The sequence below is a fragment of the Desarmillaria tabescens genome (genome assembly GCF_030435595.1).
Source record: "Desarmillaria tabescens strain CCBAS 213 chromosome Unknown EV420scaffold_25, whole genome shotgun sequence".
Lineage (NCBI taxonomy): Eukaryota > Fungi > Basidiomycota > Agaricomycetes > Agaricales > Physalacriaceae > Desarmillaria > Desarmillaria tabescens.
In genome coordinates, this window is record NW_026848324.1 from 14,352 (window position 1) to 38,226 (window position 23,875).

At 48.1% G+C, this 23,875-nt stretch overlaps 4 protein-coding genes across 4 annotated transcripts; 1 reads left to right on the top strand and 3 right to left on the bottom strand.

Annotated features, from left to right (window-relative positions):
- Positions 1-5,711: 5,711 nt before the first annotated feature.
- EV420DRAFT_1481243 (uncharacterized protein) lies at positions 5,712-6,432 on the bottom strand (the record flags this gene model as incomplete). Its single annotated transcript, XM_060469754.1, has 2 exons — positions 5,712-5,752; positions 5,784-6,432. The coding sequence occupies 2 exons, from the start codon at positions 6,430-6,432 to the stop codon at positions 5,712-5,714; spliced, it is 690 nt and encodes a 229-aa protein (XP_060328873.1).
- An 11,071-nt stretch (positions 6,433-17,503) lies between these two features.
- Positions 17,504-19,164, top strand: EV420DRAFT_1765435 (proline-rich protein; the record flags this gene model as incomplete). Its single annotated transcript, XM_060480828.1, has 4 exons — positions 17,504-18,176; positions 18,225-18,314; positions 18,368-18,532; positions 18,583-19,164. Exons 1-4 carry the CDS (start codon positions 17,664-17,666, stop codon positions 19,162-19,164), a joined length of 1,350 nt encoding a protein of 449 aa, XP_060328874.1. The 5' UTR covers positions 17,504-17,663.
- A 453-nt stretch (positions 19,165-19,617) lies between these two features.
- Positions 19,618-20,466, bottom strand: EV420DRAFT_1272671 (uncharacterized protein; the record flags this gene model as incomplete). The annotated part of the gene is made up of 3 exons (XM_060467713.1): positions 19,618-19,749; positions 19,798-19,986; positions 20,050-20,466. The coding sequence occupies 3 exons, from the start codon at positions 20,464-20,466 to the stop codon at positions 19,618-19,620; spliced, it is 738 nt and encodes a 245-aa protein (XP_060328875.1).
- Positions 20,467-20,865: 399 nt separating this feature from the next.
- Positions 20,866-21,645, bottom strand: EV420DRAFT_565117 (uncharacterized protein). The gene is made up of 3 exons (XM_060482602.1): positions 21,412-21,645; positions 21,094-21,348; positions 20,866-21,047 (listed from the first exon to the last, which is right to left on the bottom strand). Exons 1-3 carry the CDS (start codon positions 21,536-21,538, stop codon positions 20,944-20,946), a joined length of 486 nt encoding a protein of 161 aa, XP_060328876.1. The 5' UTR covers positions 21,539-21,645; the 3' UTR covers positions 20,866-20,943.
- Between the last annotated feature and the right edge of the window lie 2,230 nt (positions 21,646-23,875).

Genomic DNA, 23,875 nt, shown 5'->3' on the forward strand with positions numbered 1-23,875 from the left:
ATCATGGTAGTGGGAGATGAGCTCTCCTTGTAGTGTATGGTCACGAGGGACGTAGATACGTCCGTCGTAAAATAGAAGGTGGTCTTTCTCGGTGACCCCCTTCTCATGGTTGAGATTAGAAGCGATCCATTGGTCCCACTGTTGGTGATCATTGGTAGCTCTCCGAATTTTGCCATGAATTTCTTCCTCCGTTGGCATTATCCAGGCATGGAAGAATTCTGGTTTCAAGAGGACAATATCGTCATTGTCCTTCTTGGCTTGGTCATGGTTGGCTCATCAACTCAAGAGGTCGGCTTTCCTATTGGATGCTCCTGGTTTATGATTGAGCATGAAGTGGTATTCCGCCAGCTCAGTAACCCATCATGCTTGTCTGCAGTTGAGTTTCTGAGGCTTGCGGAAGTACTGTAGATTTGAGTGATCCATCCAGATTTCAAAGTCTTGACGGGCACCCATAAGATAATGTCACCATTCTTCCAGGGCGATCATTATCGCTAGTAGTTCCTTGTCATAAATCTCATAATTCCGTTCCATTGTGGAAAGAGATTTTGACAAGAACACGATTGGGCGCCATTTTCCTTCCTGTTCCTGGGACAGGACAGCACCAATTGCTCCTTCGCTGGAGTCTGCCTCCATGCAAAATTTGCTGTAGTCATTTGGCATCACCAAAACGACTCCCTCTGTGAATTGATGTTTGAGTTCTTCAAACACTTCTTGTTGCTCTTTTCCCCAGGTCCAAGGGACCTTCCCTGTGAGTTTTGTCATTGGCTTGACAATTGCACTATAATGCCAGATGAATCATCAATAGAAATTGGTGAATCCCAGGAACGATTGTAGTTCCTGTTTCTTGGAGGGTGCTGGCCAGTCCATAATGCCAGTGATTTTCATCGGGTCCATTTTAATGGACCCTTTGCTGATGATGACTCCAAGGTACTCTGTTTCGAGTACCTCGAACTCACATTTTTCTGCCTTCAAGATCAATTTGTTCTTTCGCAGAATTTTCAGGACTTCCCGCATGATTCTTTGGTGTTCCGCCTTGTCCTTTGTGAAGATGAGAATATCATCCAAATAAATGGTGACCTTTCCCTGAGCAATGAGATCCTTGAAGATATCATTCATCATCCACTGGAACGTGGTGGGCGAATTGGTTAGCCCAAAGAACATAAACATGGGCTCGTAGAGCCCCCGGTTAGTGCGAAATGTGGCCTTGAATTTGTCTCCCTTCTTGATTTGAACATTGTTGTATCCCCAACGGACGTCTAGCTTAGTGAAATACCTCGCATCCTTTAGCTTATCCATAAGGTCGGAGATAAGTGGTAGAGGGTAGCAGTTTTCGATGGTTATTTCATTAAGCTTACGGTAGTCTTGTACTGGCTGCAGCTTTCCATCCTTTTTCTTAACAAAGAAAAAGGGAGATGCCATAGGGGACTTGGAGGGTAGAATTCGGCTGGTGGCCAGGTTTTCATCAAGGAATTTGTCCAACTCCTCCTGCTCCTTTGGGTTTAAGGGGTATATCTTGCAGTCCAAACTGGCATTAGCATTGGGAATAAGTTCAATGGCATGGTCCCAAGGTTTGCGAGGGGGAAGTTCATCAAAGTTTTCCTTAGCAAAAACATTGATGAAGTCTTGGTAATGTTTGGGTACGATTTCCTCGAACGACTTTACTTCCTTTCTCTCATAGGCCTTGGCTGCTAGGTCATTGGCTTTATGCCCCACTGCTCATATATGAAAGGCTTCCTCAAAGTCTATGATGAGGATGGTGTCCCCATCCTCGACTTTGGTTCCCCACTGCTATTGTGGGTCCTCGTCTGGGAGTCGGAACGGTACCTTGCGACAGTCACAGCATGCTAAGGTTACTGAACCTGTGTTCCAGTCGATAAGTGGGTTGTGCCTTTGTAGCCAGTTGTGTCCTAGGAAGATGGGTGTTGTTCCTAGGTCAACAACTGCTAGTTCGATACATTCGCTGTGGTCCCTGATCTTAAGTCGGACCTCAGCGAATTTGGTGATGTCGCTGCCTTTGTTACGAGTACCATCCACATTATAGACCAGAGTGGGGTGAGCCGCTTTATGCATGGTAATACCATGATCACGGGTCCACTGTCAGTCAATAGTGCTTCCAGTACAGCCACTGTCAATCAGGGCTTTCACAGAGTGATGGGCCATAGTGTCAATGGTCTCAAGTTGTAGGGTGATTGTGATATTTTGCATCTTCACTCCTCAGACGTACTGGGGTGGTTTGGTAAGCTGGTCCATATGTTCCAGCTTTCGATATTCGTCCAGATAGGACTCCCCGACTTGGTTCTCCAAGTCGGTAACTAGCAGCTCATCCACCTCTGCCTGTTGTCGGGGGTGGACCCACTGTTTGAGAAGTGACATCTTCTCTCCTGGAGTCTTGGCAAGTCGCATGGCTTGTCGGGTCCAGGCAGCTCCGAAGGGCTTTAGCCATTGGGAGTCCTGAGAGTACTCCACTGATACAGGAGATATCGGGGTCTTTCTCTCATTGTCGCAGTCCATAGGCTGCAAAGGCCCTGCTCCTATGACCGTGCGACTGGTCAGTTCCCTTTCACCTCGGTGTGGACACCCACTCGGGTTAGTTGGGACTTCACTGGATTTTGGAGAGTTCCATAAACTCTTTAAATAACTAGGGTTGCTTTCACTATTAGTGCCATCCTTCAAGGAGGTACATACCTGGGAAGGGGAGCCTCTCTCCCCTGTTCGGCCCACTTGATCCTTGTGGGCGATTGAGCTTTTTCAGCCGGTGTCCTCTGTGATAGAGGTGGCCGTTTCCTGGGTATCCTTTCTACTTGGTTCCACGTGTGGTGCTGGGTTGTCTCCTGAGGCTTTACAACAGTCTGCCATTGGGTCTGCTAGGCTCCATTGGCTGTCAGCTTCGTCCCTAGGCTTGCCTGGATTCTCCGACCTCACCATCACTGAAGTGGTCTGTCATCGGGGAACCTTGGTGCATGGAGAAGATGCCAGTTCACCATCGTCTGGATCCACTGCCACTATACATGACTTTCTCAGGAGTTGGACTACATAGTCCTCATTTTGACCTCCCATATGGCAGATGTCGCCTGCAGGGAACAACGACGTCGCACCCCCAAGGTTCCACCCTTGGTTGCCTGTCGAACTGGTAGGCTCCGCTGCATCGTACGTGTGCCCCAAAGGGGTATTTGCAGTGGCTTGGACACAGCTGGTACTGCCAGTACTAGGACTTGACTGGTGGGGTTCATTGCTAGTGAAAGCAGCAGAAATCCTGTGTACGCTGTTAATGGGCAAACTCGAGGGTCCCTCTCCTGCTTTTAAATAAGCATTGGATGGCTGGGACAGGTGTGAGGAGCCCCATCGATCCTGGGCTTCGTTCCTGGTTGTACCTGGACTCTTGATCCATTGATCGAGAACTCGATCCAGGTTCCTGATCGAATGATCAAGAGTTGCTTCTGGATCCTCGATCGACTGATCGAGATCTGTCTCACACTGGTATGGCCTCAAGTTGCTAGTTGGGTCCAACCCTTTCATGCCTGACCCTCAGGGTTCATTGCCCAATGGGCGGTGGTAATCCCCTGCTACACTGTTCTTGTCTTGCGATTCCTTCATGGTGAGAGACGAATGCGGTATATTGTTACAAGTATCTACAGATACAGCATAAGCATGAATATTCATGTCATAAGGTGCACCATGATAAACCCTAGCCGACGAAGTAGAATCACAGAGTCCTATGCCGGCATCTCTTTTATCTCCTCGACTTTGGTCGAGCTAGCAAGGTCTTCTTCCTCTATTTCTGCTAGGATGGCTCTGAGACAGGTTGCAAAAGTCGATGGCTTTTTCTTTGGGAATTTCAACCACTTCAACTTGTCAGGCAGGCACTTATTGTCCTGCCCCTGGTGTCTGGTGTGTCCGCACCGGAAACATCGCTTTTCTCTTTTGAGACAATCAATGTCCATAGGTTCGCCTTCACCGCCATAGGTGAATCCAGTGGCATCCCTTCTGCTCTTCGAGCCACTTGAAGAGCCCCCCGCTGTTCTGGGCTTGGAACCAGCAGTCCCGCTGGGATACTTCCCACCTTGGGCGAGATGAACTCAGTAGTTCTCATCCATTTGTAGGACCCTATACCTCCACTCCCAGTAGGTGGTAGGCTGCATATTGTCTCCACCCATAATAATCTGTTTGATATTGGGCCAGATTGCGAGGGCAACGACTTGCTCCATTTCCTCGTCGTTGTGGAAGCATTCAGCCTCCACTGCCAGTTGTTCAAACTTCTCAAAGAATTTGATGGCTGTTTTAAACTGTGCCTGTTGCAGTTTTTTCCATTGCATCTGCTTGATTTGGACGTCCGCTACCTCTCTGAAACGTGTTTGGATGTTTTCTTGAAAGGTTTCCCAGGAGGGAAGGCAATGCCTCCCACTGTGTGGATCCTTGTAGTGTCATTGCTGATGGACCCACCAGGTCATCGCTTCCCCACCAAACCGGTGGGCTGTGAAAACTACTCAGCTCGGGCCGTACCTATATGCTTCGTTAAGCACAAAGTATTGGGTAAAGACCTCAAAGTAGTATTTGCAGTGATTAAAGAAGTGATCCAGGTCACTGGCCTTCCTATGGAATTTGTCAGGGACCTCTATTAACGTTGGCTTCACGTTTCTCCAGGAGTTAGGTTGTCCATCAGCAATAACCCATCCAACCAGTGGATCAGGCAGTAGAGGGGGGTTGGCAGGTCATGGTAGTGATCAGAGATTTTGATCACTATGGGGTGACAGTGGTTGCACCAGAGGTTGAGGTGGTATGGGTGGAGGTCCTCCTCTGCCACTCCCTCCTGGTCCTCCACTGCCACCTCCTGCAGGAGCAGCAGGTGCTGGTTCACCTGTTCCTCCTGCTGGCGTGGATTGTGAGAGTTCTCCACCCATACCATGGGCATGGAAGGTGCCTCCTCCTGCTGCTTCCAGTCCTAAGATGCTGGAAGGTGCCCAGGTGGTGTCGGGAATTGGGTTTTCTGGGTGTTAAGCACTAACTCGAACCTTCGCCAAGGCTGGTCTCTATCCTGTCACTCGTGTTCAGTGATTCAGTGTTAGAGAGGTGTTGGTAGATTGCGAGAAGTTAGGCATCACTTATAGCGAAAGCAAGGAGCTTGTAAGAGTTAGGAGTATATAACCTTAGCCGAAGCTGGGGTCTAAGGCCACAGCATAGGCTAGCTTAAATACATGTTAGACTCGTACTAAGAATAGTATCTACCAGGGCATGTGCAACGAGAAGTGCGTCTTTCAACGAATGAGGAGGGAGGACACTAAAAGAAGTATGCTCCCGACGAATGAGAGTAAAGAGCACATATCACCTGCGTCTGCACGGGACTCCGTCTGAATAGGCTGCATCCCGTAGACCACCCTCGACTGGTGGTCGACTCTCGTCCAACTACTAAGAAGCATGATGCCATCAAGAGAAGTGTGATGGCACATGTGGGTCACTGGTCATCTGGGAGGCGGCAGTGTGAACTGGGGTGACAGCAGCTGGGTAACTGGGTAAAGAGTGTGCTGGCAGAATATCATGAGTCCGGGAGATAAGATAGGCAGGTCCGGGGTTCTGAGAGATAAGGATAAGATAAGATAAGGAAAATAGGGGTAAAGTCATAATAGCATAAGCTACGGGACCCTATGGAAGTAACTTACCATTACCCTTATATTCTTCGTCGTCCGCCTGCATCTCAGGCTCAGTCTTCAATTTCTTCAAAGGCCTTCCCGACGGCCCCATGACTTCCTCTTCCCCACTGACCACCACTGCACTAGACTTGATCTTACACTTTCTCGAAACGTCCACAGCCTCTGAATCGGTCACCTTGCCCTTACCCTTCCTATCCTTCCTCTGCTTCACCAATTTTTTCAATGCCTTCCCCTTCGGGTCCTTCTCCCGCTCGTCATCTCTGTCGGACCCACTACCAACCTTGCTCCCCTCATTCCCATCTACCTTCTCCTTCTCCTTCTCTGCCTCCGTGGCCTTGCTAGCTTCCACCAAAGCCTTGGCCTTGGCCTCACCTTCTAACTTCTTCTTCTCCATGGCCCTCCTTTCCTCCAAGGCCCTGGCCTCCTCTTCCAACCTCCGCTGCTCCACGGCAGCTGCCTCTGCCTTAGCCTCTGCCTCCTCTTGCCGTTTCTTCTCTGTGGCCTCCCGGTCCTCCCTCTCCTTCCTTGCTTTGGCCTCCGCAACCTTCCTCTCCTGCCCCAATTTTTTCTCTCGCTGTTCCAACTCCAGAGCCTGCCTCTTTTCCTCCTTTTGTTTCTGTGCTTTCCAGGCCTCATGAGCCTCCACGGCATCCTCCCTAGCTTTCTCCATGGCATCCCGCTTGTCATAAAAGGCTTCCAGGTCTTCAGGACGAATATCTTCGGGCATAGGGGCAGGCTCATATGGTTCGGGCATCATGGAAACACGGTACTCAATGGTTGACGACATGACGAACAATGAGGACAAAATTCAGAAAATAGAGGAGATGGTGATGGTAGGAAGCTAAGAGGTGAAAAGCCACATGACCAACCTGAAAAAATTCCATGCGGTCACACTCGGCCATCGGGATCTGCGTCCTTGAGGGCAAGAACGCTAAGGGGGGGATACTGTAACGAGCATGCCGACGGAAACCCGACTTCCACTCAACCCAACAAACTACAGCCCGGAATCCTACGGACTCCGATTCCCAGTTTCTATTTCATATTCCATTTCATATTCCATTTTATATTTCACTTCCATTACAATTTATCAATAGCCCGACATTGGTAGCAAACATGTCATCGGACCCCATCGGCTACTGACTGGTAGAATACATCCTCTGACAACCCTAGAATGTAGACCACTCTGAGTAGGAACTAGATCGGACTCCTAACTAGTATATAAGCCTTGGAATTACACTGTAGATACTCAGTTCAAATATCAACTTGGTTCAGCCCAATCTCTCTCTCTGACTCTTAAGTCACACTCTCGTTCTCCAGTCTGCGGAACTCCGGTCCATTGGACTTATCTCTTACCTCGTCCCTGCCACTCCGCGGACTTCCATCTGTATCCATCTTAGGGCTTCGGCTCAGGGGTGACGTTGCTAATAGCTTTGCCTACACCTGATGCCTCCTGCGGCATTCCGCTACGTGCACTTACTGCTGCAATCCTATTGGCATGATCCTAACAGGTCCAACAGAAGGGAAAACTGTTGTACTATGATGGAAGGATTTACATCCCTAGAGATCATTCCCTGTGAGGAGAACTCATCTCCTATGCCCATGATCACATCACCACTGGACACCCTGGAGTAGCTAAAACCCAAGAACTAATACTCCGAGATTATTGGTGGCCCAGGATGCATTGAGAGGTAACCAATTACGTCCGAGGATGTGAGGTTTGTCAAAGAACCAAACCAAACAATCAAAGGCATTCTGCTCCACTCCACCCTAACACAATACCCTCATGACCATGGGAGCACATATCCATCGACCTCATCACTGGGTTACCAGACTCCAAAGGCAACAACGCCATCCTAGTAGTTGTCGACCGATTTTCCAAATACAATATGTTCATTCCATGCACAAAGAAAATCGCATCTACCAGATGGGCAAAAATCCTATGAGACAAGATAATTTGCCGATTTGGAGTCACCCCATCAAAAATAATATTGGACTGTGGTCCACAATTCGTATCCAAATTCACAAGGGAACTATATGCCCTAATGAATATCCAAGGCAATTCTTCTACTGCCTACCACCTGCAAACGGATGGACAAATAGAGCGAGTTAACCAGGAACTTGAAAAGTACCTGCAAAACTTTATCAACTTTAAACAAGACGATTGGAGTGAATGGTTATCCATAGCAGCCTATGCTCTGAATAACTGAGAACATAGTGCAATGGGATATTCCCCCTACAAAGTCGTCTTTGGACAAGATGGAAAAATTCGACCAGTAATATCCCAAAGCACCGAAACCCCATCAGTAGCCACATTTGTAGAAGGACTACAAAAAACCCAGCAATGGGCAGAGGCTGCACTTACCAAAGTAGCAGAAGCAATGAAATGAGCATATGATAGTCACCAACAACCCAGTTGGGACTATCAACCAGGTGACAAGGTATGGCTGGATGTGACCAATTTAAATTTACCACAACCAGCCAAAAAATTGGACAACAAACAAGTAGGACCCTTCAAAATCCTCACAAAGAAAGGGGCCTCAGCCTACGAGTTATGATTACCAACGGGGTGAAAGATTCATAAACTGATTCAACGAGGTCTACCTCACTCCATATGTACCACCCAAATTCCCAAATCAACAACAACCTGAACCTCCACCCCCGGAGTTACAGCACTTTCAGCAAACCTTGAGAATTGATTGCGTTTATTTTTTTGTGTTATTTGATTAGGAAGTACACCTTCTTACCTTCCTACCATGATGACTCTGCTTCTACCACCTACTTTATACCCATAATATGCTCTCCGCACTTGAAGAAATAAATCAGGACATCCAGGAAATATCTCAAGACCCCAAATGTGAGTTCCTGGTCCATAGAGGAGGCCTGAATGACACAGATGACCACCAGATGGCAGATGGTTCGCTTATGCACCAAACAAAGTAAGATCCCGAGACAGCAAGAAGGCTGGATCTGGCACGACAACTGCAGCAAAGAGGGCACCATCCAGGCCTAAAGAACAAAAGACTCAGCAGACCAACACAAAGGAGGTGCCGTGTTAGCCACCAACTCTACAAACTAGATCAAACGAGGATCGCCACTCACACTTCGGTGGATTGATACACTTGCAGGCCTAAGCTTGTATGGAATGAGCAGGAGCAAACTTAGATAGACACGAAACAAGGAGTTTGAGTTGGGTAGATTAAACCTTAGCTGAAGCTGGGGTTTAGACCAGCTGAGGCTCTACTTAAATACACAATGATATGCCTAAAAATAGTACTGTGAGAATGCGTCCATACTGATTGCAAGAAAGAAGCATATGACGTGAAGAAAACATGTAAGCAAAAGGAAAGAAAATGAATAACCATAACATTACCCCCCTCTTAAGACTCGTTCGTCCCGAATGAGTTATTAGAGTCTGACTTGTCCGTGTCTTGGCTTTCTGTACCAGTGACGTAGGCAATGCTGTCGTCCTCGTCCCCATTTTCGCTGAAGTCCCAATCCTCATGAACGCGTTGAAGGTTTTGAAGGTCCGTCTCATTGTCATCAATTTGGGGAATTCCCTCTGCCTTGTCGGTAGTGACTTTTGTCCATCTTCCTTCAATAAAGTCCTTTTCTAGTTCTGGATTGAAGGCTGGATGCCAATTTATGGCGATGTCTTCCACTATCCTGTCAATTTCTTCCGAGTGGGCTGGGGCAGAGCACTGGGACGACGGAATGGTGACTATGTCAGTGATGCAAGGGGTGTTTGGATCAGCATACCCTACTACACTATCTGATTGTAGATGTGTAGGCGAGATTTTATCGTCTGTCCTGACTAGTTTCCCGTCTTCTCAGATCCTCCATTGTATCTTTTGTACTCGCTCTTCGTACTCGTTGACTAGTTCCTCCGCATTGGCCATGTCTGAGTGTTTCACCCAGGAATTCTCCTCATTGGGGTAGCCCTTCCATTTAACGAGGTATTCGGTTATTGTTCGACGATTTCTTCCCTGTCCTACAACTTTATCTCTTTGATCGACGATCTCCTCAATTTCATATTGTTCCTCCTTGTCTATTAATTCTGGGGGTGGCCTTTCAGGTCGAGGTTGATTGGTGAAGGCGAGTGCAACGTAGGGAGTCAGCAATGCCTCATTGAAACGATTATGGATTTTCCATTTTACGGGTAGTTTCAATTTGTATGATGATGCTCTCTTCTTCACAAGGATTTTGAAGGGTCCTACTTGTCGATCATCCAATTTCCATGCCAGTCGTGGGAGACGTAGGTTGGTGGTGTCTAGCCAAACCTTATCACCTGGTTGGTACTCAACGGCGGATATCTTGTTTTTGTCATAAGTGCGTTTCATGGATTCAGTGGCCCTCTCTAAGGACTCCTTTGCCTTCTCCTGTACTTCCTGAATTCCTTGTACTAGTTTTGAGGTGGCCAGAATGGTGCCAGGACGTTGGGTGGTCTTGATTACCTGTCCATCCCTCCCGAATACCACTTTGTACGGGGAGAAACCCATTGCAGAGTGTTTGCAATTGTTATGGGTGAAAGCGGCCAACAGTAGCCACTCGCTCCAGTCATCTTGTCGATAGTTCACGAACATCTTGAGGTACTTTTCTATTTCCTGATTGACACATTCTGTCTGTCCATCCATTTGAGGGTGGTAGGCAGTTGAGGGGTTGCCTGTAACTTGGATCAGGGCATAGAATTCCTTCATAAATTTGGACACAAATATGTCTCCTCTGTCTGAGATGACTTTTTCGGGCATTACTCCATATGGCACATACACTTGGTCTCATAGGATTTTAGCAAAGCCGAGGGAAGTGAGCTCTTCAGTGCAAGCGATCGGGATAATGGTTTTGGAAAATCTGTCAACGATGACCAGGATAGAGTCATACCCCTTCGAGTCAGGGAGTTTAGTGATCATGTCAATGGAGATGTGGGTCCACGGTTTAGTAGGTACTTCATTTGGATGAAGGGGGGCTCGTTTGGGTCGCCGGTCTGCCTTGGTCCTTTGACAGATTTCACACCCTTTTATGTAGGCTTCTACATCCCAGCGCATTCGGGGCCACCAGTAATCTCTGAGGATCAGTTCTTTGGTTTTCTCGATTCCTGGATGCCCTGCGGTGATGTGATCATGTTTCAGGGTGATGATTTCCCCTCGAAGCTTTCGATCCATGGGAATATAGATTCATCCTTCGTACAGAAGTAAGTCCTGTTCCCACGTAATCCCTTTCTCATGGTTGAGGGAATCTGAAATTCCTCTATCCCACCAATGGGGGTCATGGGTGACTAACTTGATCTTCTCCTGAAGCTGTTCTGCGGTGGGCATGATAAGTGCCCGGAAGTGTTCCGCCTTGAGTACCACCATGTCCTTATTGTCCTCCTTTCCTTGGTCGTGATTGGCTCGTCATGACAGTAGATCCGCCTTTCGATTTTGGGCACCCGGTTTGTGATGTAGCATGAATTGGTATTCTGCTAGTTCAGTGACCCATCTCGCCTGTCGACGGTTAAGCTTCTGCGGCTTTCGGAAATACTGTAAGTTCGAGTGGTCCATCCATATCTCGAAATCTTCTCTTGCCCCCATCAAGTAGTGCCTCCACTCGTCCAATGCAATCATGATGGCTAGTAGCTCTTTATCGTAGATTTTGTAATTGCATTCGGTGACCAATAGCGATTTGAAAAGAAATGCTACTGGTCTCCATTTTCCGTCCTGCTCCTGGGATAGTACGGCCCCTACTACACCCTCGCTTGAGTCTGCCTCCACCCAAAACTTCCCGTTGTCAAGGGGATAGCCAGGACCACATCCTCCTGAAATAGGTTTTTAAGCTTCTCGAATGCATCCTGTTGCGCTTTTCCCCACTGCCATTCCACCTTTCCTGTCAAGGATGTGAGAGGTTTCATGTGTTTGCTGTAGTCACGGATAAATCGTCGATAAAAGTTGCAAAAGCCAAGGAAGGATTGTAGTTCCTGCTTTTTGTGGAGAACTGGCCACTCCAAGAGTCCAGCAATTTTTATCGGGTCCATTCGGATTTTGCCCTCGCTGATGATAACTTCCAAGTACTCAGTTTCCTCCACTTCAAATTCACACTTCTCTGCCTTGAGGAATAGTTTGTTTTCTCATAGTTTTTGCAACACCTTTTGAACTATGCATCGGTGCTCTGCCTTGGTCTTGGATGCCACTAGGATGTCGTCCAGGTACACAGTAACTTCCCCGGCGCTAATCATGTCCTTGAATATGTCATTCATCATCCACTGGAAGGTGGCAGGAGAATTGGTTAGTCCGAAGAACATAACCAGGGGTTTGTACAGGCCCCGATTTGTTCTAAATGCCACCTTCCATTTGTCCCCTTGTTTGATGTGCACGTTATTATACCCCCACCGAACGTCCAGTTTAGTGAAATATTTAGCACCTTTCAACTTGTCCATGAGTTCCCCAATTAACGGCAACAGATAACAGTTCTTGATAGTCATCTCATTGAGTTTATGGTAGTCTTGGACCGGTCTGAGCTTCCCATCCTTTTTCTTTACAAAGAAGAAGGGAGACGCCATGGGTGACTTGGAAGGTTGAATCCTTCCTGTAGATAGGTTCTTGTCTAAGAACTTATCCAGTTCCTCCTATTCGGTCAGATTAAGGGGGTAGATTTTACAGTCAAGGCTAGCATTGGTGTTGGGGACTAGCTCAATGGCATGGTCCCAGGGCTTGTGCGGGGGTAGTTCATCGAAGTTTTCCTTGGTGAATACGTCGTTAAACTCCCTGTACTCCTCTGGCACTATTTCTTCAAATGTCTTCTCCTCTTTCTTCAGATGTGCCTGTGCCACCAATTCATTGGCTTTGGTTCCCATTGCCCTGACGTGGAAGGCTTCTTCGAAGTCCACCACTAAAATGGTGTCTCCCTCTTCATACTCTTCTCCCCATCTAGCAGAGGGGTCCTCGTCAGGAAGGGCGAAAGGTATCTTCCTGCACCCACACCGAGCTAGGGTAATAGACCCTGTTTTCCAATCTATGAGAGGATTATGCCTCTGTAGCCAGTCGTGCCCTAGGAATACGGGAGTACTTCCCAGGTCAACTACTGCCAGCTCGATCCTTTCAGAGTGGTCTCCTATGCGTATCCGGACATTGGCATATTCAGTGATATCTCTGCCCTTGTTCCTCGTCCCATCTGCGTTATAAACAGAGGTAGGTCGGGCCACTTTTTGGACTCTGATCCCATGATCTTGGGCCCAGGCTCGGTCGATGGTGCTACCAGTACACCCGCTATCTACCAGGGCTTTGAGGTTGTGAATGTCCTGGGTATCAAGCGTTTCTAACTGCAAATTCACAGATACATTGTGCCCCTTTCTCCCTCATATGTACATGGGCAGTTTCTTTAAGTCCTCTAGCCACTCCCACTTATCCCTCGCTTCCAACGTGGTTTCCAGTTGCTCTTTAAGTGCTTCTATCAATTCCGGGGTTACTTCGCTTTTTCGAGCGGGATGTACCCAACCGTTCATGATAGCCCACATCACGGAGTTGTTGGTGGCTAATCGGATCGCCCATCAGGTCCAGTGCAGTCCGAAGGGTTCATAGTATGTGTCGGGAATCTGTTTATGGGTTTGGATAACATCAGCGTGAACGGAGTGGGTCCTCCCTTGGGGTGTAATAGGTATATCGGAGCGGAGGTAGGCTTCTTCGTCCTCAACCTCCTCCAATGACATGAAGAGTTTCTTGTCTCGAGGTGGCAGTTGGTCACCAGGTCGAGAAGGACCCCTCAGCGGCACTTGGTCACCTTCCGTCGAGTTGGAGGAGGAGGGCTCTCTGCCCTTTGTTCGGCCCTGGCCAAGGGCGCTTGTGCACAGTGTTGTAACCTCCTCGTTATCCTTTTCCTTATCCTTGGGAAACCTGGCCGTACTCCCAGTAACCCTTTGTGGACGCACACATGTTGGCTCGCCAGTAGGGTCCCCACCTTTTGCTGCTGCATTCTGCGTTCATGTGGCTACTGAGTGGGGGTGGTCCTCCTGGTTCCTTGCCTCAGCTGCTTTTCCAGCACTGACTACTGCTACAATTGGGGTAGGAACAGCAGCCTGGGTTGTCGACCATTCTTCCTGACTGGGGCGGTTGGGCCCAACCTGGTCCTGACATGAGGGCCTCTCTGTTGCATCTGGAACTTTCCCCATACTGTCAGGTGGGGGTTCCCGTAGGACAGCCCCTCAGGGTTCATTGCTAGACGTGAACTGCATGGAGCGGCAGAAATCCCCTCCTATGCCATTGGCGTTTTGCAATTCTTGATCCTTAATTTCTTCGATAGCGAGCGCAGCGAAAATGTTATGATATTGTTCATATGGGGTACCTACATATGTAGTATAAGTCCGACCAGCGTGAAGAGAGCTCGTACCACTAGAAATTAAGTTCGTTGCCAACACCATCAAATCGCTTATTTCGACACCGGCTCGTCTTTTGATGACTTGTCCTCCTTGACCTCCTTGTCCTTCATGTCCTTTCCTAATTCCTCCTTCTCTGCCTCAGCGAGTAATTGGCATAGCCGTTGAGCGGGGATCTTCTTGCAAGGGGGGAGCTTGACGGGGATCCATTTTGATTTGTCTGTTGGGCATTTATGGTCCCAGCTCCACCCGGTATTTCCACACTTGAAGCATCGCTTCTCGCTCCGCAGCTTATCGATTTCCATCGGCTGTCCTGCTCCTCCATAGGTCACACCTGTGGCGTCCTTCTTATCACCAGTGCTTCCAGAACCTCTGGTCTTCCCGGATGACTGATTTTGATGGCCTCGACCCGAACCGCTACTCTGGTTCAAGGAGGGCTTATTGCCTTGCTGTTGCGCAAGGCCGTATTGATAGTTGGCATCGATTCTCTCGATGCACCACTTCCATTCTGCATATGTGGTTGGATGAGCATTGTCCCCGTGCATGATGGTGGTTCGAACCGTGGGCCTAACAGCAGCTTCTATGGCTTTGAACATTTGCTTTTTGTCTCCGAACTCCTCGCACTCGTGGGCCAGTTCTTCGAACTTCATGAAGAACTCTATTGCCAATTTAAAGTCTGCCTGGTGGAGTTTTTTCCACTCCTGCTTCCAAATTGCTATCTCCGCTACTTCTCGAAAGTGGGTCGTGAGATCCTCGGTGAATTCAAACCACGAGGGTAATCTCCAGTGACCGTGCTCATCGCGGTATCGATAGTATTGGTCGTTCCACCACTTTTGTGCGTCCCCTCGCAAATAGGACTGGGCGAACGTGATACGGTAGGGATTCTGCCTGGCCGTGTTAAGTGTGTAATACATTGGGAACACCTGAAAGTAAAGCTCACAGTGATGGAGGTACCTGGTAATGTCCGAAGACACTCCCGTAAAGTACTCTGGTTGCATAATTAACTTGGGCTTTACATCGTTCCAAGGGTTATTTGTTGCTCCTGGGGGAAGCTGCCACATGGGTGGGGTACCCAGTGGTGGCATTGGTGGAATCTGAGGGTTCGGGGGTCATGGTAAGGATCGTAATTTTGGGTTATGACCCGGCGATGGGTATCCTCCTGGTTTGGGAGGTATTGGGGGTGGTGGTCCTGCTGGCATCTTGCTGGGCATGGGTGGAACTGTTGACCCTTTTCCTTTGTTGAGGTTGGAGGGTCCGGCTTCTCCTTCTTCTTCGGCCCATTCATCTCCTCCACCTCCTCCTCCTGCTTGTAACCTTATTACGTCCAAAGGGTTAGGCATTGGTGCTGGTCGACGATATGCGGTGCATCCAGGTCGCTGGGAGTTGGGGTTGCACATGTTCCATACTATGGCAGCCCGGTGCCAGGCGTCTACTTCGAGAATATTCCTCATCAAGTACACATCTCCGGCGTGCCTTGCGTTGATGTAATCTTCTCCTGCTTTGGTAAGAAGCCATTGAGGGTCTTGTACCATGTCCTCTGCCATGATTTCATACAATGCTTCCCACTCTAAGAACACCAATATGGCCGGCACATATTTCACCGACCTAGTGAGAACTGCCCTCACCTGTCTCATCACTTCTCCTGCGATGGCGGCATTGGGTGGCTTCTTTGGCATCGATCCAGTGACTTTATCAGAGGTCCCACTGGTCCTCTCTGGACTCCCTACATCGCCTCTCTCTGAGGTTGTACCCCCTCCTCCACTCTGCGAGATCTGAGCAATCCTCGTCGAAGACCTCATTGAGGAACTGATATCGGAGCTCATCGCGGATGTTTTCATCGTCAGATCTCTGTAGTGCTTCGTGGAATCGAAGCTCTGCAGCTCTGATTCTTCTTCGTGCCTCATCATCCGTGGCGTCCGGTTCAAGGGGGAGGTACTCATGGTCTCGTATGGCACGATGCTCGGCATTTCAGGAGCGTGCACTGCTCATTCTTGCTCTGTCCATTCGTGCCACTCCTTCAGGGGTGATCCTGGCAGCTCGAAGGTCGAAGTTGGACTCGACGAGCGCATGGTACTCATCGGTCCACGGTCACTGATTGAAGGGGACGGAGGCTGCGAATGCCCTTGGCACGACTGACAGGGTGAAAGCAGGGACTCTGGGGAGTTCATTGGCGGAGGTACTTCCTCCAGCGGTATCAGGGTTAGTGTCCGGGTTGTACGCCTCAATGGTGTCCCAGATATGCTGCTCTGTTTCGGCGGGGAGGGCAATGGTCCTCTTAATAGGGGTGTTCTCGGGCCCTGTGGCTTGGGCTGATACTCCGGCCACAGGAGTTTCTTCCTGGGTGAAGACCCAACTTGTGTGGGGGTACCATGCCACAGGGATCCCCTGCCACTCTCTTCCGCCGCCTGGTGCAATTCTTCTGTCATAGGGGTCTGCAGTAGTTGGACCGGTGGTAGTTGCGGTGGAGGCCCCAAGGCCAAGCTCTCTGCTGTCTTCTGCAAGGTTGTCTCCATGGAAGTACTCTCTTGTGTCTGCTTCCGCGGTGAGGTACTTGCTTCTGGAATAGGGGTCATTCCCTTCTTCCATCATGACACCGTCGAGGAGGTCTTGGAGACAGATCCTTTCGAACTCTGTGAGGTCATCATTGCTTTCTTCGCCCTCGACTATATTCCCTCCTTCCTCTCCTCCAATGGGAGGGAGGTCGACGATTCCTGAGGCAGAAAAGTCGCTGTCTCTGAGATCAATTCCTCGTACATCTGTGATGTCGACGGAGGATGCTCTTGGGGTGGGGGAAGACTCCCCGGCAGAGAGAGATCCTCTGGGTGTGATGGGTCTGCCATCGTGAAGTGTCGGTTGCACTGGAATGTGCGGGTATGGAGTCGTTGGATACGGGATTGGGAGATGTAGAATGTAATGGAATGGAAGTCGGGCCCTACAGGCATGGGTGCAACACCTGTACACTGCCCTAATGGCAATTGCTAGGAGTGCCCCTGCCAGTAATCCGAATGCTACTGCGACCGTAGGAAGCAATTCAGCAAGCGGCATGGGCATTTTTGGATTCAATCGGTGAAGAGTCCAATGGTCACGATGAGCAAGGTGACGATTAGACTCAGGAAGAGTTCGCTTGTCACAATAAGCAGTATGACCACTGCCACCATGAGGAGTTGAACGATAGTGATAAAGATTAACAGTTTGGAAATGTGGTGGGTTTGCCTTTCTGTTGGTTCACCTACAGTGTGCTAACAATCCCTGAGATTGTCCTTTCAAACACATGGTAGTAACCTTTCTGGTCTGGCAGAGAGTATAGATTTCATAAAAGTATTGGGCAGCGTTCGTTCTCCGACGTGGCGCTGAGCAATAGATGTCGAGCTTCGGCTAAATGTTAGCCACCAACTCTACAAACTAGATCAAACGAGGATCGCCACTCGCACTTCAGTGGATCGATACACTCACAGGCCTAAGCTTGTATGGAATGAGTGGGAGCAAACTTAGATAGACGTGAAACAAGGAGTTCGAGTTGGGTAGATTAAACCTTAGCCGAAGCTGGGGTTTAGACCAGCTGAGGCTCTACTTAAATACACAATGATATGCCTAAAAATAGTACTGTAAGAATGCATCTGTACTGATTGCAAGAAAGAAGCATATGACGTGAAGAAAACATGTAAGCAAAAGGAAAGAAAATGAATAACCGTAACATGCCAGAAGAGGATGGCTCGGTGACTGACAGCAGCAGTGACAATGACAGGGAGGATCAGCTGAAGGACGATGATGGAGATGATGACAATAGCAATACATTGACTCAACGGCCCAGCAAAAAAGCGAGGACAGAGGATGAGAACATCCCAACAATCACTGCATACATCGAGGTTGTTGCTCCAGGACGTACACTCAGAGCAAAGCCCACTGTTGAGCATCATGGCCCCTTCTTTTTCTCTCTTGGCGACTCACAATCTACCTTCCTCAATGCTCTTGCATCTGCTGCTGTTCCTGAAGGCCATTCCGCATCTGCATCCGCAATAAATCAGAAGAAGTTGACGTGGAAGCAGAATACGCCCAAGAACGACTCAAAGAAACCTCTTTCAAGCCCAGATGGATACAAGGCCCTCATCTCAGGACTCTCAAAGCTTTCATCAAAAGGAAAGGATATGACAATCACTGTTTTCCTTCCACCACTTTCAAAGGTGCAAAAACTTGTGAGCTTCTGGTATTTGTTACTCTGTACCATCATGCTAATGGTGTAGCCCTCTGCCAACATGAATCTGCATAAGGACGACGCTGAGCTTGAAGAATTTTCTCAAGGACCCATCGGTTCATCAATTCACGAACAAAAGGTGCGTCAAGCAAGGGTGGTTGGCAATAACTGTAATCTGATGAATGGCGCTAGGATCTACTCAATCACCAATACGCCAATGAAATCAGTGAGATTTACAGCATGTACCCCATTGGGAATGACCCATGCTGGCTGCTCAAGCATGTTTACTGTGAGCCCAGAACTCAGAATTGCTGGGAGATCAATGGGGCGAATGTTGTTGTCTGGGCAGTAGTGATAGTACGTCCATATATGCTGCATCTTATCCACAACACTGACATGTGCATTAGGCTGAGAAACGTACGGACAAAGATAAACCTCCTGTAAGTATGCATTTTGCCCATGACAGGCGCCTCAAGGCCCCGGCAACTGGTACTCAAGTCTTGAACAATATTGATTCCACCGCTCCCACTGCACCTGTCCTCCCGCCTCATGCTCTGCCTGGTATGCAACCGCACTATCCATATGGATTCCCCCCATACTATGGCTATCCTCCTCCCATGCTGTTTGCTCTGTATCCTCACATGGCACATGGAGCACACCATGTTGCACAGCCTTACGGATACCCCAATGATAGGCCCCATACTCTGTTACTCCATGATGTGACCAATTCCACGCCCAACTCACCCATGAAAATGGCACTCCCACGTCCAGTTTCTCTCACAGAGTTTTGTGACCACTATTTCATCGATGATGAAGATAAACAGCATCTGACAAAGCTCAAGTTCCAGCCAGGAGACTGTTGTGTTGAGCATCTAGGACGTGACGATTGGCAGGGGTTTGCTGGATTCTCCAAACTTCTTTGGGACAATTTTTTATCGAAGCATAAGCACTTTATCCAGGATGTCAAGAATGGATTTTGGGACGTATAGTATGTGTACCGCTTTGCTACCTTGCTTTCGCTTTTGCTACCTTGCTTTCACTTTGATTATCTCGCTTTTGATACCACTACCTGCACCTTTCCAATAGCTTTACACACCTCATCGCTCGTACCATCATGTATACAAATCACATCAGAATAACAATGGAATGTATCATTGATCCCAGATATAACCAGCATGCCTGAACCAACCACGAGCTTGCTCTCTACTGACACATCCACATGCCTCCAGAAGCGCCATTTCAGGATTGTTGTTCTCATGGATTTGTATGCCATGATGTCTCAGAAAGGCTTTTACTAGACACTCAATGAGCAGCTGACTCGAAACAGAACAGAGATTTACTCACAAGTGCTGAATGACTCTTCTATCGGATTCAGATCTGGTGAATATGGAGGCAGGTAGAGAAGCAAGCAGCCTGGTCATTGGCAACAGGTTAGACTATCTCTAGGTTAAGACGTAAGCATGGACCCTACCTGCACCATTGACAAGGTCAATAAGGGCCTCATTATGATGTATGCGGCAGTTATTGAGGATGAGAATACTTCGTGGCTGTGGAAATGATTTCATTTGAGTGACCTTGGTATATGTGAGTATGTTGTATGTAGAAATGGACAATTCACTCACCACATCTTCTGTGACAAAATCAAAGAATTTCATGAAGTCAAATGATCCAGGAATGACTCGGTGTGCAATATATCCATCAAGAGCAAGTGCAGTGACCAGTGAATATTGATCCCCACACACAAAATTGTCCACAAAATCAGCATGCTCCCCCTGCATTGCATAGCCATACCAATATGCTGTATCATGGTCCTTCTTGCTCATCTCATCAAGAAAGACAAACTCCTCCCCATCTCCTGCTGAGTTATCCCTCACTGTTGCTCTGAATTCCATCTGTAGAGCTTCATCTTGCTCATGAGCTATCTTGTGAAGCAGCTTCCATGTCAAACCAGCCTCTCGAAGGTTCTCCTGGAGTGCGGAAGTAGATATAACAATGTCATGTTCGACCGCAAGCCACCAACACAGTTCATCCAGATATGTGTCAGCTTCTGCCCTATAGACATCCTTTATTGCTGTAAGGATAGACCGAGTCAAGATCCTGTGGCATCCACGAGGATTGTAAGATTCAGGAGGGTGAGCAACGTTGCCATATTCAAGAAAGATGTCATTCCATCTGTATAGACTGGCCTGGGAAATGGCGAGGCTCTCAACAATGAGCTCCTTTGTCCAACCAAGCTCCCAAAGGCGCAGAGTGCACTCTTTGAGGTCTGGGCTGATGTATCGGTAGGGCATGTGCAAGATATGATACACAATAATGTAGAGGTCTTCATGATTGCATACCCGGGTACATCCGCATCCGTGACCACGGGTACCCGTGGCTCAAATGCCATACCCACCATCCATGCCAACATCCGTGGCACGGATGACCTGGCCCGCACCATGGGTACCTGCATCCGTGGCAGGTACCCACACTTACCCTGGTATATACAGGTACCTGCAGGTACTTGCATGAGTACCTGCATAATACCCGTGCAATTCTTACTCAATAAAGTACAATAAACTACACTATACATGTAACTAACATCTAAGTAACTAATCTGTCTGGCATTAAGCCTCACACAGTGAATAAGGAGGAGGAGGAAGAGAGGATGCTGACCTATAGTGATGGTGACACTGCCGGAGCAGGGAGAAACGCCATGGGGTTGTGCCGGGGTCGTCTGAAAGGTATTGACAAGGGCTTTCGAACGCCCTAAGAACGAAGGGAAACGATCAAAAAGCGAAAAAGATATGGACTGAACAAAATGATGGCTGAGTCAGACAGTGAGGGCAATGATAAGGGAGCAGCACCGTGAGATGGTAACAGATAATGGACACTAAGGCAGCGTCAGGATATGTCAAAAAAGAGCTTTGAGAGCGTACCAAGTATGTAGGGAAGCACCCATCCGAACCCAAGATATCTTGAATATGCTCTCCATCCCCTGCCAAAACAAAGATCCTGCCATAACTCTGCAATGAAGTGGCCAATTTTAGCGAATAAGGGGTCGGTTTGAAGCCATGAACTGGGGCTTTCGAACGCTTCCAGACGCAAGAAAAACGGGTGAAAAATGATGGAAAAATCATCGTCACAAGATATTGATCTGAGCTTATGAGGTGGAGATTTGATGTGGGTGGAGACTGTAGACATGTGGGAGTTCAGAATTGATGTCTAGGATGAAGGACTAAGGTAAAATGACTGACTGAACCATGTCTGGGCACCAGGAAGATCCGTGAGAGGGCAAGGTGGTGGGAGGAGAGAGTATTCCAGTGGCTGTGTGGGTACCTGTGATGGGTACCTGTCACATGCAGAGCCATACCCAGCATCCATGCAGCACCCGGGTGTCACAGATACTGTGACATCCACAGATGTGTACCTGCTGGGTATGGATGCCGGGTTACCCACAGGTACCTGTCAAATACCTGGCAATCGTGAAGATCTCTACAATAATGGTAGCGAAGGGCAGGAGCAAGTCCTTCCTAATCAAGTAATACAAAAAAAATAAACTCGATCGATTCTCAAGGTTTTCCGGAAGCGCTGTAATCAAAGGACAAGAAGAATATGAAATTGAGGAGATCTTACAAGACAAGGAGACTGCCATCAGGCGAGGGAAGCGATGAGTCCACATCACTGAATACCTCGTCAAATGGAAAGGTTATCCAGTTAAAGAAGCAACATGGGTACTGCAAAGTCAACTCGCCAATGCGGAAGAGCTCATACTAGAGTATGAGCAACACTTAGGAGCTCTCTTAATGGATGCCGAGAATGAAAATTCATACTCGGACAACTCCTACCCATCTTCAGACGGCGAATCTGACACTGACTCAGTCAGGACAACCGAGTCTTAGTGGGGGGGTAATGTCATGAATTCACCCCTATTTTTTGCCTTAGTTATTTGCTTTATGCCATTCTTTCTCGATCGTCATCTGATTCTCATCATCACTCCTATCCGGCTCATTTGTAACCCATGCCGATACTCCGGCATCACACCATCCTTCCATCATGGTATCTTTGTTCCAATCAATCAACAGTTGCTTCTGCATCACTTGATCCCTGGTTCATGGTGGATGAGCTCAGACATTCTTACTCAGGTGGAGTCCCGGCCACAAGGGCACGATCCCTCCAGAACTTTGCTCATCTAGCTGGCCACTCACCATTGGACAGTCCTTCTGCTGGTGTATTGCCATTGGCCATGTCGCACTCATTCTCTATCATGGAACCATAGTAGCACGGTTATTATTAATGCACCAAACTTGTATTTAAGTAGTAGCCTATGCTGTGGTTAGACTTCAGCTTCGGCTAAAGTCATATACTCCCAACTTTACCTGAACTCCAAGTTCCACGACTAATTAAGTCCTGAACACTCAATCATGCTCCGCATTGCTACCTTTGTTTTGCTTCACCGAAGTGCGAGTGATGAACTAAGGCTTGATCTTGCATAGTCAAGTTGGTGCTTGACAATCTCTTTCTGCAATGGAATGGAACTACAAGATTTACAACAAGAAACTGCTTGCAATAATGATCACCCTGGAAGAATGGCAACATTATCTAATGAGCACATGGCAAGACTTTGAGATCTGGACAGATCACTTGAACTTGCAATACTTCAGCAAACCTCAGAAACTCAACCGCAGACAAGCATGGTGGGTGATTGAGTTAGCAGAATACCACTTCATGCTCCACCACAAACTAGGAGCATCCAACTGGAAAGCTGACCTTCTTAGTCAAAGGGTGGATCATGATCAGGGAAAGAAGAACAACAATGACATTGTCCTTCTTGTCCTTCTAAAACCAGAATTATTCCAGGCATTAATCATGCCCACAGAGGAGGAAGTCCATGCCAAGATTAGATGAGCCACAATGGACCCACAATGATGGAATAAAGGAATCTCCAACTCTATTAATTATGCCAAGGGAGTTGTTGAGAAGGGTCATCTGCTGTTCTACAACAGATGAATCTATGTCTCTTGAGACTATGCACTTCAGGGAGAACTTATCTCCCACTACCACAACCACATCTCTGCCAGGCACCTGGGTATTGAGAAAACCAAGGAACTAGTTTTATGGGAATACTGGTGGCCCAGGATGCAGAAGGATGTGGAAACCTATGTCAAGGGCTGTGAAGCATGTCAATGAACCAAGACAGACACAAAGTGGAAGGCAACACTGCTTAACCCAAACATGGTACCATCTTGACCATGGAAACACATTTTGGTTGATATGGTCACCGGATTTCCAGAATCAAAAGGCTACAACACAATACTCATCATCATAGATGACTTCATCAAAAGCCTACAGGAAGTCCATGAAATGGCCCAATGATCCCTGGAGAAGATGGCAGAAACCATGAAGGATGTGTATGACAGGCACATGTGCTCTGCACAGGAGTACCAACCAGGTGATAAAGTCTGGTTGGACTTGACCAACCTTCACCTCCTGTGCTATTCTAAGAAGCTGGATGACAAGCAAGTTAGCCCCTTTACAGTGGTCTCTAAAGTGGGGCTTCAGCCTACAAGCTAAAGCTGCTCCCAGGTTGGAAGATTCACAACTGATTCAATGAACGATACCTTACTCCATATGTCCTCCTAAAGTTTCCGAACCGGGAGAAACCACCACCACCTGAGCCAGAGCTCATGGATGGTGAAGAAGAATATGAAGTAGAGGAGC